At 39.1% G+C, this 15099-nt stretch overlaps 1 protein-coding gene across 3 annotated transcripts in view; it reads left to right on the forward strand.

Annotated features, from left to right (window-relative positions):
* Positions 1–380: 380 nt before the first annotated feature.
* ATRIP (ATR interacting protein) overlaps positions 381–15099 on the forward strand; it is a 23890-nt gene continuing 9171 nt past the window's right edge. The window contains exons 1-8 of one of the 3 annotated variants that reach the window (XM_024195669.2): positions 381–479; positions 2637–3090; positions 5602–5684; positions 5976–6146; positions 7931–8046; positions 10094–10254; positions 12830–12925; positions 13799–13928. In XM_024195669.2, the coding sequence (XP_024051437.1) occupies positions 2655–3090; positions 5602–5684; positions 5976–6146; positions 7931–8046; positions 10094–10254; positions 12830–12925; positions 13799–13928 (1193 nt within the window). In that variant the 5' untranslated portion in view covers positions 381–479; positions 2637–2654. Of the gene's footprint in view, positions 480–573; positions 970–2636; positions 3091–5601; positions 5685–5975; positions 6147–7930; positions 8047–10093; positions 10255–12829; positions 12926–13798; positions 13929–15099 lie in introns of those variants that run through there. The other 2 variants (XM_024195670.2, XM_024195668.2) reach the window with 2 other exon arrangements.

The following is a 15099-nucleotide window of genomic DNA, read 5'->3' on the forward strand; positions in this document are numbered from 1 at the left end:
ATCCCCACTTTTTATCCATGTCATTCGCCCACGAAGGAGCCTCCAGATACCGCAGCTGGTACCGGGTCGCTTCAGGGGTCCGGACTAGGGCGTAGAAACAACGGGGCGCTGAGGCAGGAAATGGGACCTGCTGTTCTAGGCCTTATCCCTCACGCGGGCGCGTGACCAACCACTGACGAATTTACAGAGCTGGCCAATCGCTGAGACTCTTACATCCAGCAGCTCTACGCCCCTCTCTATCTGATCCTCCAGGTTGGCCGTAGCGAGTTATGCTAGCCGGCCGTGCTCTGATTGGGTAGTGGGAATAACTGCTCGCCGCCCCGATTGGCTGCGCTGGCTGGCGGGGCCAGAGAGGGTGGGAAGGCAGGTGGTGGGGGTGCGCACCCTTTCGGGAAGGCCGCGATGCCGGGACCGCAGCGGTGAGGCGGAGTTTCGTTCCTGGCCCTGGTGTGAGCGGCGACGAAGCGGAAGCTAGCGCGGTAACGGACCCGCCTGTCGCCCCGCGGGGGGCAGGGGCTGCCTTGGGGAGGCAGTGCGGGCAGCTGGGATCGGACAGCGTTAGCCCCCTGCTGGGGGGACTGTGCTCGGAGCTCTTGCTCCCGAGACTGTCCGGGGGTGGGAGCCACAAACCGCCGGGCCAGGGGGTGCGAGGGGCGGGGCTGTGCGCACAGGTACCTCGGGACACCGTGCAAGCTACGCTCAGCTCTGCTCGCTGTTCATGAGGGTCCCCATCCCGCTAGCATGTCCAAGGAAGAGCTGTAGGACACGAGCCCTGCGTGGTCATAGAGGATCTGATCCTTGAATATGGACAGACGGACCCCAGCGCCCAGCCTGGGTTTTGCTTCCCCAGTTAGCTTGTTTTGGCATCCGCCAGAGCTGCAGGAGTGTTTCTGTTTGGTTTGTCTCATATGGCATCAGAGCGGACTCCGGCTGGAGATAATCGGAGTTAATTCAAAACCAGTGATTGTGGTTAGAAATATATTGTTTATGGCGACAGGTGTCGTCTTAATTTCTACCTGAATTACTTTTCTGTGTAATGTAACGGAATGCACCTTTACTGCCCTGCATTAGAGAGCATAACATAATCTTGATATGATCTGACTTGTGTTAATGTAAAAGCAATCAAGAAAGTATCAAAGCAAAACTTATGTCAAAGACAGTTTAATTATATGTCTTTATTATCTGAGTAGTACTTTATTTTCAACTCAGAGATGTTAAAAACCTTTTAGGTTATCTACTTAAAAACACTCTTGTCTATAGTGGTGGGTTTGTGGGGTTTTTTTTGGGTGGAGGGGTACTTTTGAATGTCCCAAACAGAATGAGGTTTCTAGCATTTCCTTTAGGAGACCCAATTTTATAGTTTTTATAGAAATATTTTGATACTCAGACTAATTTTGTACTTCTTTATTTAATGAGTCACTGGAGAATGACTTAGGCCCCCAACTTCTACAAACCTTTTAAAGAACATGTGATGATTATGGCTTGTCTACAGTTAAAATGCTGCACCGCTGTAGTGTTTCAGTGAAGACACTATTTGCATCAACCGGCCTCCTTCAGAGGTGGTAACTAGGTTGACGGGAAAATTAATCCCTTGACCTAGTGCTGTCTACACCACGGGTTAGGTTGGTTTAACCGCGTAACTCAGGATTGTGGATTTTTCACACCTCTGAGCGACATAGTTATACCGACCTATTTTCCTACTGTAAATCAGGCCTTAGAGTTAAATGTTGCTTTCTAAAACAGATCTTGGCAGGACTGGCAGAAGTCTGTACCACTCGATGTATGTCATATATGGGTACTTTGATGCCAAGGGGACAACTATCAAGAAACTAAACATCTTTAGTGTGTTCTAAACTTTATCAGAGTAATATACAGATAGTATTTTACTATGCATATGTCAGAAAGCTGCTTTTCTAATTGGGGGAATTAAAATAAAACTGTAATGGTGTTATAAGGCATTCTTTTGTTCAGATTGTTAGCTGATCCTATGTATCAGCTAGTTTTTACACAAGATTGCTCTAGAATCTAATGCAACTTCAAAAAATATGTTGCTGTTTTTAAGCTTACTGTGACAGTTTTATGTTCTTGTTTAACTTATACAGAGACCCTAAAAATAAGACCATGTTGTGTCTTGCTCTTGGAAAACTTGAAGTGCAGAATTTCAAGGGCATGAACAGGGGCATGTCTCCTCCTTTTTCTCGCCTTCTCCAGAGCAGTTTTTGAAAGTGTGGTTGGCCCTTCTGATTCATGGATAGGCTCCTCTTGGAGTCCTATAGTTAAATTTCCATGGTGTTAAATAATAATCTGTAGAATGACATTTTTCTTACGGATATAAACAAAACTACAATTGTTTCTTTTGTTCATTTCTGATGGCACGAAAAACTTACGTTTCTATGGTGCTCTACATTAAATGATCCAAAATCCCTTTCCAAATGGATGGGAAACTCTGGAGCTTGCAACATCACTTCATCTTTTCCAGTCAGTTAGTGAAGGACTGTGCTGGAGACTCTTGAACCCAGATCACTGTGTGGTAGCACACTTGTTTCTTCATAAATTCAATTGTTTGTATTTTGTGGAATAAATTTAATTTGGAAAAAGGTCCTTTGAGCATTAAAATGTTTTGTTTTGTTTCACAGGGTAAATATTTATACATAATGTCAGTGAACTCATTATTTGGGAATAAGAAGAGAAATAGCTCCATATTATATGGTGTGGATCAGGCACAGATTATGGCTTCATCTTCTGTTTATCGAGAATCCACTAGTCGAGGATGTATTGGGAACCACGGCGATGGCTTCCCCCCAAACAAGCGTTACAAAAGCTTTGAGTCAAAGTCCAAGCAAACAGAAGATCCTTTTGGAGACAATGATGACTTCACAGCTGATGACTTGGAAGAAATAGATATAATTGCTTCACAGGCTTTATCACAAGTTCTAGACTCAAATACTCTTTCTAGAACAACACACGTCCAGAAACCTGAACAGAATGCCAGACCATCCTTAACCCCAAACAACACCAATCAAAAGTCTTCGAATATTGAACAACGGAGTGTTGCCTCTAGTGCAGAAAGAAATATGAAAGACCAATTCGGTATGTGTAGTCTTGGAATATGGGAGTATAATTGGGGATGTGATTGCTTTGGTGTCTCCTTATTTTTCAGATCAGGGGATTGACATGCTGAACTTGTTCTTCCTAGAAAAATGTCTAAAGTAATTATCTTTTGAGTAGATTCTTTAATCTCAGCTCCAAAGTAAATTTCACTGTTGCTGAAATGTTCATTTAGGTTCTTGAAGCTATCTTGAGTTACCAGAATTAGTGGGGGAAATTGTTCTAATCGTCAGGGGAATCTTAGTTCCTGGATAACTTAACTGTCAACATTTCAGAGTTGGTATGTACATCTAATGACATGTCTTAAAGAACTAGCTATAGAGCTTGGCAAATAGTATGACTACATGTGATAAAATAGCATTAAGTAAGAAGTACCCAGAAGCTGTGCTCCAAATAGGTGTGATCATTTGGAAAGATCACACTTTGATATGATAGCACTGTTTTTTATGTGTGTGCAACGCTTTATCTAAGGAAAGTAAGCCAATTTAGCAAGCTTTAACTCAGTCACATAATGGCTCTGAACCAAGTTCTACTGTACCCATTTTACGGACGGTTAAACTGAGGTACAATAAGGTGAAGTAGCTCGCTGAAGGACAAGCAGCAAATGTGAGGCAGAAATGGAATTAGAAAGCAGGAGACCTGGCTTCCCAGACTTCAGTTCTAACCACTAGGCTACACATGTGATTGTGTAATACACCTCTACCCCGATATAACGCGACCCAATATAACACGAATTCGGGTATAACGCAGTAAAGCAGTGCTCCGGGGGGGTGGGGGTGCGCACTCTGGTGGATCAAAGCAAGTTTGATAGAACGCGGTTTCACCTATAACGCGGTAAGATTTTTTGGCTCCCGAGGACAGTGTTATATCGAGGTAGAGGTGTATCTGTCATACCCACAAGTGATTTTTAAATTCCCTTTTGGGAGAGAAGGGAAGGTGACCTGTTCATAAATATCATGCAACAAACTTGAATCCTCTGAATGGATAGGATCTTCTACTCATTGTAAACGTTGATCAATAACTTTTTCTGGCCAAAACAAACCTCAATTGTTATCTGCACTACTGTTTATAACATTTGTAATTTAATGAGAATCTACTAGTGGTCTAAGCACTGGTTATGAAATACCTCACTTCCCTGAAACATCACTTTTTAAGTCCTAGCAGGGTTTAAATCAGCTTTACATCCTTTTGGAGTACGTAAATTGAATTTTGTGCGACTTGATTGTATATGGAGTCTTTCAGATAAGACAGGAATATCCATGTTCCTGACTCTTCGGCCAGTATGTGAAAGGTCCTGTAGCATTTGTGTAAGTAGAAGTTTGCCTGTTCCCTGGCCAAAATGCTCCCTCTCTTCCCAATTTCCCCCCCCCCCCCCCCCCCCCGAAAGCTGTACAGCATGCTGAATGTGGCTGTGTTTGATCGGTGCTATATGCATAGTTTACATAGCACCTTACAAACAAAAGAAAAATATCTCAAGTATGAGTGTCTGCCAGTTGAGTCCTAGTAAGCTGTAATGGAAAATAATTTTTTTTAATTGTTAGGAATTTAGCCTTAACTGGTCAGTGTCTGAATTTATAAAAGCTAAATTGATCCTTAACCCTGAAGCTTCTGTTTTGTGGCCAAAATTCTATGCTGGTCCGTGGAGCTAGTCACAAATTCAGAGCCCAGGTTTATGCTAGTTTAAGATTTGATGGGTGGGCACTGGAGAATACCTGGTGTTCTGAGCTCATTGCTTATCTGTGATAACAATGTGTACGCTTAAAGGACACTTTCTGTTAAATTTGGCTTAAAATCTATGTGGATTTTTTTAAAGAGACACTTATAATTTAAATGACAAAATAAAAATCTTAAATTGTTACAAAGTTGATTTTATCCACCCTCATTACAAATTGTTTGGCTGGGTTTTTGTTTTTTGAGTAAAGAAATCCTAATGGATTCATTATAGTAAAGTTATTGTGGAAATAGAAGTATCAATTTCCTGACTTGGTGCCAAAATACTGTGTGTATATATAGGCTTGGCAGAATTTGATTTTTATTTGTTTTATAATTTTCAGTGGATGACAGATTATTTTAAAGCATTTTTTCAATTTTAATCGATTTAAATTTTTACAGTTGTGGGAAACTGTGGGGGTGAGGTCAGACAATTATTTAATGACACTAGATGTTGACCTTCAAAAAGTTAAAGCTTTATAACTATTAAAACACAAATTGTCAACATCACATTTCAAACTATACAAAGAAAATATGCTTAAATCAAACTGAGTTCCCAAACAACATTTTTCTCATTTTCCCGGTCTGTAAATTTTGATTGACAGAAGTATTTTTTCATTGGTTTGCAAGTATACAGTGAAATGGACATTTACTGACATTTACCAATAAAAATATAATCCTTAGAAACCAGAATATATGTGGTGAGATGTTGAAATGTTATCAATAATAACTTGTTACATACTTCAAAGTGGAGTTGGTATCAGAATTCCCTCTTTTCACCAGGAAATGGCACTGAAGATATTCGAATTAAAGACACATTTGGATTTGAAGTACTACAAACACAACATGAAGAAGTTAAGCAAAAGGTTAATTGCCTCTTTCTTTTTTTTAATCTGCTGGTGTACTGTTTATTATAGCAATTTTTGGTGGTGGTTTTAGTTGTGACCTTTGGATTAAGTCCAGTTTAAGGTATCTTTAATCACCTTGCTTATCATACCTGGATCTGCAGAAGGTCAGTCTGCTTAAAAAACAAATCAGTTTACTCTTCAGGAGAACAACTCTAGGCCAAATTGTGATTTCTGTTGGTTTTGGGTGGATTGAATCCATAATATCAGTGGTGTAAATCCACACTTCTTAAAGGTATGCTCTGCTTACAGCTGAAAGAAATACAGGATGAAATCCTTGTTAAAAATGGAGAAATTAAAATTTTGCGGGACTCAATGCTGCAGATGGAATGCACTTTGGAGGAACAGAGAAGATCATACATGCTACTGGAAAAGGAAAAAGATCAGACACGAAGTGAAAAAGAAAAGGAGTTCTCCAAAAAGGTAGCGTGTGTGTGGATTTTTTTTTTTTTTCTGTGACAGCTGTCTAACTCCTTATGTGGAAAAGCTCAATTGATTACTATTTTGCTTAAGTCACAATCATTACCTAATCAAGAGAAGAGCACTTAAAGCAAACTTTCCTCTAATTTTTTATCCAGCAAAGTTACATATAGGAAAAAACAGGCTACCAAATTATGGTATAATTTCCTCATAGGGGATAGTGGTGATGTTCTTCTAACAAATTATAGGAGTGTTGCACAGGTGGCTTTTGGAAGAACCTGGAACGTTCAAACTAGAATTACAGCCCCATAACTGAAAACTTAAAAAGCCATTGTATCTCTGTTTTTACAGCCAAACTCCAACTTCCTGTATCTTCAGTTTTCCCCCAAAGCACTGTGAAAGGTTGCTGCTGCTGCTGCTTACTCCATTACTCAGGTCCTCTAGTGCAATCCTCCCTTGAGTAGCAACTAACTGCTGTAACCATCATGATGAGTTTGCCTTATTGTACCAATGTTTGGTTGTGTTGTATGGTATCTGATTCTCAGCTGGGATAGCGTACAAGTGAACTGAGTGTTTGGCTTAGGTTGCATTGAGTTAATAATTGTAGTTTTGGCATAGTAATATGGTAATCTATATGTAAGTGTGAGAAGGTTGGTGGTAGCTGAGCAAAAGGTAAATTATTAGCATAAACAAGTATCTCCACAGCAAAGCCCTTTTCTTTTGACACTGACTTGAAAGGGAAGGTTATCTTAAAGCTTCTCAGTAGCAGTTGAAACTTTATGAATAATTTGGAGGTACAGAATGCACTTGTCATTTCATAGGTTTGCTCTTTGGTGACTACTTATAGATTAAGAAGATTGGTGAGATGCACACATAGAGACATTAGTTTTATTAATAGCATGATCAAGATAAGCAAAATCACAGAACTAGAAAAACAAGACCGACAGCAGAATCCACATCATGTATACTCATGAATCCGCAAATCTGTGGGTTCCCCTTAAAATGAGATTTAGCGTTAAGGTGGTCACCAATCTGTTATCCCAAGGTCCTGCTGAAGGCTGGGTATGATTCCCTTTTTAGCCACGTATTCCTTACATCCACCTATTTCCAAGACCATATTTGATTAAGTCTTGTCTTTTTGTTTATATTTGCCATTCCTGCTATTCATTTTTGGGACAACTGTTGTAAGCATTTGCACCGATAGAATGTTCTGTATGCAGTTCCGTTAAGGAAGCCTGGCTAAATAAACCTTTGCTGTCTAGTCAATTTAACTATAAAATATATTGTTAAATTTTATGACCAAGGTTACTTACTAATGTTAACTTGTATTAGGCCTAATGTGGCCTTATGCTAATTATTACTACCAGTAGGCCATAAGCTAAATACTAGGAATCTGACTCACTGCAAAATGTTTGTTTCTTTGTTTATTCCTGTCTGCATTATAGCATTAGTTTCATTTGCACTAACTTAGCAAACATCTTAACTCTTTTCTAAGATAGAAATGATTATTCCTGATCTGAGCTCAAGTCATGTGTCAAAGGTCAACAAACTTATGCTATACCATCCCAATCATTGAAGGTTTTAAAGGATACATTAGTCAAACACTGTCAGGATGGTTTAAGTATACTTAATTCTGCCACACCACTGGGAGGAGGGAAGCAGGGGATGGAATGGACTAGATGACCTGTTGTGGTTCCTGCCAGCCCTCTATTTCTATGATTCTGTGTTTTGTTACTCTTCCAATTTATATAGTGTTTAATGCAAAATTACTTGTATTCCTTTTTCAGTTACAGTCATTGCAGTCAGAGTTGCAGTTTAAAGATGCTGAAATGAATGAATTGAGAGCAAAACTTCAGAACTGTGAAAGAACTAAGCCTATTACTCCGTCAGTTACAAACGCCAGGTACCAAATAGTTTTGAAAGACAGAAAATTCAAATGTGAATTATTTCACGTATAGAGTTTCATTAAACATTGCAGACCAACTTCTCTACTGGCATAACTCCATTGGTGTCAGTGAACTTATGCTGGGAGAGAATCTGACCATGTCTCTCTTCATATACAAATGCAAAGAGCAAAGGTTGTTGAAAATTGCAGTACACTAGCATTCTTTTGTCAAATGCAGCACAAACATCACATGAACAAATAAAGTGTGTGAAAATTAGTTTCCCAGGGCATAAAATAACAAAGCTAAAGACTGAGGTGTAAACCTCTGATTTAGTCTCTTTTCATTGTAAAGTTGCTTCTAGCTAAAATGTGTCCTTTACTGTGAATTTTAAAGTGTTAGATTTATTGACATTTGTGTTTCAGGTTTATTCAAAGCATAGTTTTGATACAGCTCTAAAATATTTATTACTCAGATTAAAAACTGTTCAGTTCTCCGGGTCTTTCGTAAGATCAAAGAGAACTCTTTCACTTAACGCATGGAAAATTTCTTTAATGTTTTGGGTTCAAACTCTTAGCATAGTGCATGCACTGATAACTGTAATCATTAAAGGTCTAGAAAACATGACCTATGAGGAAAGATTGAAAAAATTGGGTTTGTTTAGTCTGGAGAAGAGAAGACTAAGAGGGGACTTGATAACAGTTTTCAAGTACATAAAAGGTTGTTACAAAGGGAGGGAGAAAAATTGTTCTTCTTAACCTCTGAGGATAGGACAAGATGTGCTTAAATTGCAGCAAAGGAGGTTTAGGTTGGACATTAGGAAAAACTTCCTGTCGGGGTGGTTAAGAACTGGAATAAATTGCCTAGGGAGGTTGTGGAATCTCCACCATTGGAGATTTTTAAGAGCAGAAATGGTCTAGATCAGTGGTCCCCAACCTTTTTCGTCTGGTGGGCGCCAGACGATGAGCTACGGAGGACCGTGGCGGTGGACAAGCATCCGCCGACAAGCGGCAATGTCAATCGGTGTCGCCGCCGACAAGCAGCGTCATCCAGAGGCGTTTGGCGGCATTTCGGCAGCGACGCCTCTGGATGACGCTGCTTTTTGGCGGCATTTCGGCGGATGCTCGTCCGCCGGCCAGTATGCGGGCGCACTTAGACGCCCCAGCGGGAGCCATGCCGCCCGCGGGCACCGCGTTGGAGACCCCTGGTCTAGATAATACTTAGTCCTGCCATGAGTTCAGGGGACTGGAATAGACGATCTCTCGAGGTCCCGTCCAGTCCTATGATTCTATGTTGCAGAAGTTCACCTAACATGGTTCCTTTGTCCTCCATTAGCCTAGGAGGATGTGTCTCTTTTTTGCTCTGGCCCCCACCAGTCCCAGATACTTGTACGATGGGATTTTAAAGTTCCCTGTGCCTTGTTTGGTTTTTAAATTGAGAGCTGGACCAGGACCCACATGTTTTACCTCTTGGATCTGCTTGAGGGGGGTTATTTTAACCTTAATCTTGTAGTATACTACATGCCTGTACAGCCATAACTGGTGAGACAGTGGATCCATAACAGGAAGTTGTAGAGCACAGAAGACGAGACGCTCTCCTGTGAACTCTTCCACTGTGCCTGTCATAACAGATTTTTTTTTTCTGTTGACTTGTGATAAGCTGACCTCTTCCCCAACAAAATAAGTTTGACTTTTTCAGCCAGCCTCTGCATCTTGCATTGCCCCAAAAGCTATATGTATTTTGAGCTGGATCATGCCCTAGCTAGTTAAGTAATTCAGGTGTAAATAGCATACACTAACAATACTGTAAATACAGGTGGAAATATAGTATGTTCTTGTATTTTGTGAAATAACTTGTTTTGATTTCACAGACAGTTAGCAAACACTTCAAAATGTGCAATTTTGTCTTTGAGTAAATTAGTACATAATGCAATACCTTTGGCACATCAGAATTAATGGAAACTGATGTATATTTAAAAAAAAAAGTGTGATACTTCTTATTCATAACATTCAGAAATTAGCACAACACAAGTAGTCCTTTATCCAAGCATTTGATTTAATCTTTTAGCCCTAGGAAGAGTCCCTCCAGAATTGTAAAATTGGAAGCATGTTCTCTTCAGACTGGAAAAAGATCTTTTCCTACAAAAGAGACTTTCAGCGCTGACATGTCCCTTAAAGTATCCTGTTGTGTAGCAAATTTGCCTTCTGAGACTTCTTTCAACAAGGAGGGTAAGGCACTGTTCTTATAGCATCCAAAAAGTAGCTAGATGTAAAGCTTTGGGTTTCACTGTTGCTTGTATTCATCTTGTACTGTATGTCTGAACGGTTTGTATGGCCTTTCTTCACTTACCACAGTAACATACTCTGGCTTTCCACTCAAAAATTCTCTTCTCCTTTGCAGCTAGTTGTATTAACTCCCTCTGGCTGAAATTTGCTTTAGCCCTCATGTACAGTCTCAGGAGCATGTATATTGCTCTTAATCAACTATGGAACTTTTTTTAGCACTAGTGGGAGTTTTATATTGGAAGGCATGGATTTAAATGTGCACGTTGCACAAAAGCTTTCTGTGCTGTTTTAGTAATTTTTAGCTTTTTTAAAAAAACCCCACATATTTTCTTTCTTGCCAAAAAACCAAGTTCTTTCCTCTTGAATAATTACCTTATTTAACATCTCTTTCTGGATTTTTGGATTAGTACCTCTTGTCATTTAATAGCCTAATATTTCTTTCCCTTCGAAAAGGAAGGGATGTACGTATTCTGTGTGTTTACCCTTAATGAAGGATTTGGAAGACTGTTTACACAGTTATTACTTTTGAATGGATTTGGGGATTAAATACCATTAATAAAATTGTTTCAGTTGTTGGACACTGGAAGAGTACATGACTATTGGAGAACCCTTCTTTGAGAGATCTGACTGCAAGATTCTCTCAATGAAGTAAATGGAATTACTCATTAGATTCTTTGAGAGTAAGGGGTCCGGGATCAGGTCCATACACCCAAACAGCAATTAAAATTTCATCTCTTCTAGAAGGTTGGTAATATTGCAAAAGTCTGCCAAAAGGGTGTAATAGTTCATCTCTCTCTCAAAAATAAATATTTTAAAAATGATGTGGATAAATAAAGAATACTTTAAAAGGCAATTTGAAGCTGGGAAAACAAATACAGTGGTGTAAAGTGAAGTAATGCACATGTGGCAGAGTCACAGATTAATGCTAGGAAACAATAAAGCTCAGACATCTGCTTAGATCTGCAAATGGCCAAACGATCAACTAACCTTTATAGGAACAACTATGCTGAATCAGAGCAGTTGTCCATCTAGTCTAGTATCCTGTCACAAACAGTGGGCAATACCGGCTGCTTTAGAAGAAAAGTGCAAGAAACCTCGCAATAGCTGTGAAGTATAAATACTTACACATCCATTTCAAACACTGGATTTTTAGCAATTACTGTTACAACACTCAATATTGTTATCTATATAAATGGCTAATATCTTTTTTTTTAATCTGGCTAAGGTTTTGGTCTTAATTGTAACTTTGGGCAAGGAGTTCCAGGGGTGTCATTGATTACATAGTAAAGCACTTTGACATCCTCAAGTGGAAAGAACTATAAAAATGTTAAGTATTGTTGAGGACTGCATGGTCACTCTGAAAATCTAAGTTCACTTATATCCTCATTCCTTGACAACTAATGTTGACTGTCTAACAAATTTTTTTTTTTCCCCCCCAAAAAATCACTGTGGAATGGTAATGTTGAACTAGCCTATGACTAAACTGTAGAGCAGCTGTTCCCAAACTGGAGTTTGTGAACCCCTGGGGGTTTGCGAAATGTTACAGGGGGTTCTCGGGGAAAAAATTACCTTATGGCAGACAGAGCTGTTCCTAAGGACCCTGGGCAGTACGGGGCCAGCAGCCCGGAGCCACTAGACTTCCAAGAGCTAAGCAGATCAAAGCAAACATATCTATCACACTGAGGAGATTTAAACTTCAAGACTCCTTATAAGACATGGAAAGGGAGGTGGATATTTTTATTTGCTGTTCTTAAAATTAAATAGGCAGCTAGTATTGTTTTTAAAATTACTATGAAGAACAAGTTTAAGCTTTGTTGTAACATGAGTTGTTTGCCTAGACTGCTCAAGACCTGAATGCTTGTGTAGGAGGAACTCTTTTGAGTTGACTTCTTACATACCTTCATGCTGTTTCACATCTGATATTCCTTGATGAAACATAGGAGCCTTGTCTTATAACAGGCTTATTCAGAGTGATACACGCTACGAAAGTGAGATCTTGGAAGAGTGTTGCCATTTTCATACAGTAATAAAAATACTGTAATGATAAATAATAATAATAAATAGTGTGTAATAAGCATGTCACAAAAACAAATTTTATATTTCCAAGATCACTGCTTTTATAATTTATACTCAGGTAAAGGAGAAAATCCCTGGAAATATTCATTTTTAAGGAAGAGGGTTTGCAAGACTTGACATTTTAGTGAAAGGGGTTCATAGGTTGTTAAAGTTTGGGAACCACTGATGTAGAGCAAAGGCACACTTTTTCTGTTGACTTTCTCACTGTCTAATGCAGAGGGATGAATTAAGGTTGCCATATCAGCATTAACTCTTGAGACTTTGTTTGAAATAACTGAGTTAAGGCAAAGAAACCTAATCCATAATCACACTTTTTTTTCCAGGTACTTACTAGCTATATCACACCTGTTATCTGATTGAATATGCATGCCGATTAAATACAGTTACAAATGTATAAGGAGCTGGTTTTACTTCTTGCATCACTGTACCCTTTTTGTTTCAGACAGTAAGACCCCCTGTACTGAAATCGAACTTGTGAAGCAAGAACTGTTGGAGAGAAATGTGTCTTACAGTTTTGTTCAAAGACAAAACACCCAAGGTAACTCCATCTTCTTAATTCAGAAATTAGGTGGCACCAGAGCCAGAAGTTGTCGAAGGACCACTGGGTATGCTTCTATTAAGCAACATTATTATGTAGTGTGCAAAGTACAATATTATTGTTCAGGAAGGTGGTGATGGAATAATGCTTTCATTATTAGGACTGAGATCTTAATCTAGAACTTGTAGGAAGATATTGTTATCCTATATTACTATAACCTTTCTTAAAAAAAATATTTACTTTGGCACCAGTGGAAAGATATGGGTTGAAGAATTTCTGTGGTGTAATTATATGGCCACCTCTTTCCTTCTTTGACTCTAAATCAATTGATGTTATGATTGCTTTTCACTGTAAAAAGATGTAGAAGAGAGGAAAGAATAGTTTTTGTTTGTTTGTTGTAAAATATAAGTACATGCAGTAAGAGTATAGCAGCATCTCCAAGCCTTCAACACTAGGAAGCTACCAGTACACTATTTTATTCTGAGGTCAGAGTGGCATTATATCTGTTAACACCTAGTTTGGCTCTTGGATACTGTCCTGGGGGCCAAATAAGTAACTAGATAGAGTAGGTGTGTTACTAGGCCTTTGGATAAGGCATTTTACTAAATTGAGATGTGATAGGGAATCTATGGATATGTTTCTGTGGTGATGACTATTGACATAAAAATGTAATTCATGTTTGGAGATCTGTTTCCCTAATTAAGGTGAAAAAAAAAATTCTAGATAAATCTTAAATTCACATTTTTGTTAGGTGTACCACAAATACTGTGAAGTCTGTTTGGAGTTTAGATTCCTTGTTTCAGTGAGAGTCTTTTAGTTTCACATTCCAGTGGATAGAAAAGAACATCCTAAGGCATTTATATATCTTTGCAGGTTCCGTCTTACTAAATGCACTGATGAAACAGCCGATTGCCCCTGGGTCATTACTAGGACTCTGTCATCTTCTTAGCAGTAACTCTGAAGTGCTACCTGGGTCTGTCTTGCAGCCTAACTTTTTCAACACGTAAGTTTTTAACTGTAAAAGGCTGATAATGGTAATAATTTATCTCTTTAGAGATAAATTGTACTCTTTACAGGGAGTACATTTACAGTACATTTTAAGTTTATTTAAATACGAATGTGGGACAAAATCCTACGTGCATAGGCCTTGCAGAATGGCTTACGAGATTGTTTTGCTCATTTCTGTTTGCCTAATTGCTTTTTGTAGATCGATCTCTTTTCACTTGATGTCTCAAAATAATTTATCCTATGCTTAATTATTCTGGTAAACAATCCTGTGTGTTACTCTTGTTAAGTGTCTTGCCAAACATGTTTGCTCACAATCTCTAGATCTTGCTGATATTTGCGGTTTTTTGTACCTTGCAAATGTTTTCTTTGATGTAATTATTCAGAGGTCTCTTAGTACATATAAAATTGAGTCACCATAAAAGTCTTGTCAAATTATGCTTCTAATCAATATTGCTTATAATGGAGGAAATTTATCTAACAGCCTTCTCTGCACTGCAACTGTCAAAGCAGTTATATAAGTTCTAAAATGTTAATACTATAACTAGATGCCATATAAGTACTTAATGACCTATACATTTTCAACTTTAAAGGATCTACAGTAATTCCTTGATGTGTATTGTATCTCTGGATCTGAAAGGACTGATCATTTTACATCCAGTTGTATTTTGGGGGCATATCTTGAAATTAATTTTAACACCTTTTTTGGTTTTTCATCACTCTGACTTTTAATTGTATAGAAATCAATTTCTCCTGTACTTAGGGTATGTCTACACTACGAGGGTAATTCGATTTTACTTAAATCGAATATGTGGAATCGATATTGCAAAGTCGAACGTGCGTGTCCACACTAAGGACACACTAAGGACAGTAATTCGACTTTGTGAGTCCACACTAACGGGGCGAGCGTCGATATTGGAAGCGGTGCACTGTGGGCAGCTATCCCACAGTTCCCGCAGTCCCCGCTGCCCATCGGAATTCTGGGTCGAGCCGCCAATGCCTTCTGGGTAAAAAAAATTTGTCGTCATCCGTCCGTCACTAACGCCCTCCCTCCCTCCATGAAAGCGCCGGCGGGAAATCAGTTCGCGCACTTTTCTGGTCAGTGACAGCGCGGACGCCACAGCACTGCGATCATGGATCACGCTGCGACCATCGCTGCACTTGTGGCC

This window comes from Terrapene carolina, unplaced genomic scaffold (genome assembly GCF_002925995.2).
Source record: "Terrapene carolina triunguis isolate 2854851 unplaced genomic scaffold, T_m_triunguis-2.0 Scaffold232, whole genome shotgun sequence".
NCBI classification, from domain to species: domain Eukaryota; kingdom Metazoa; phylum Chordata; order Testudines; family Emydidae; genus Terrapene; species Terrapene triunguis.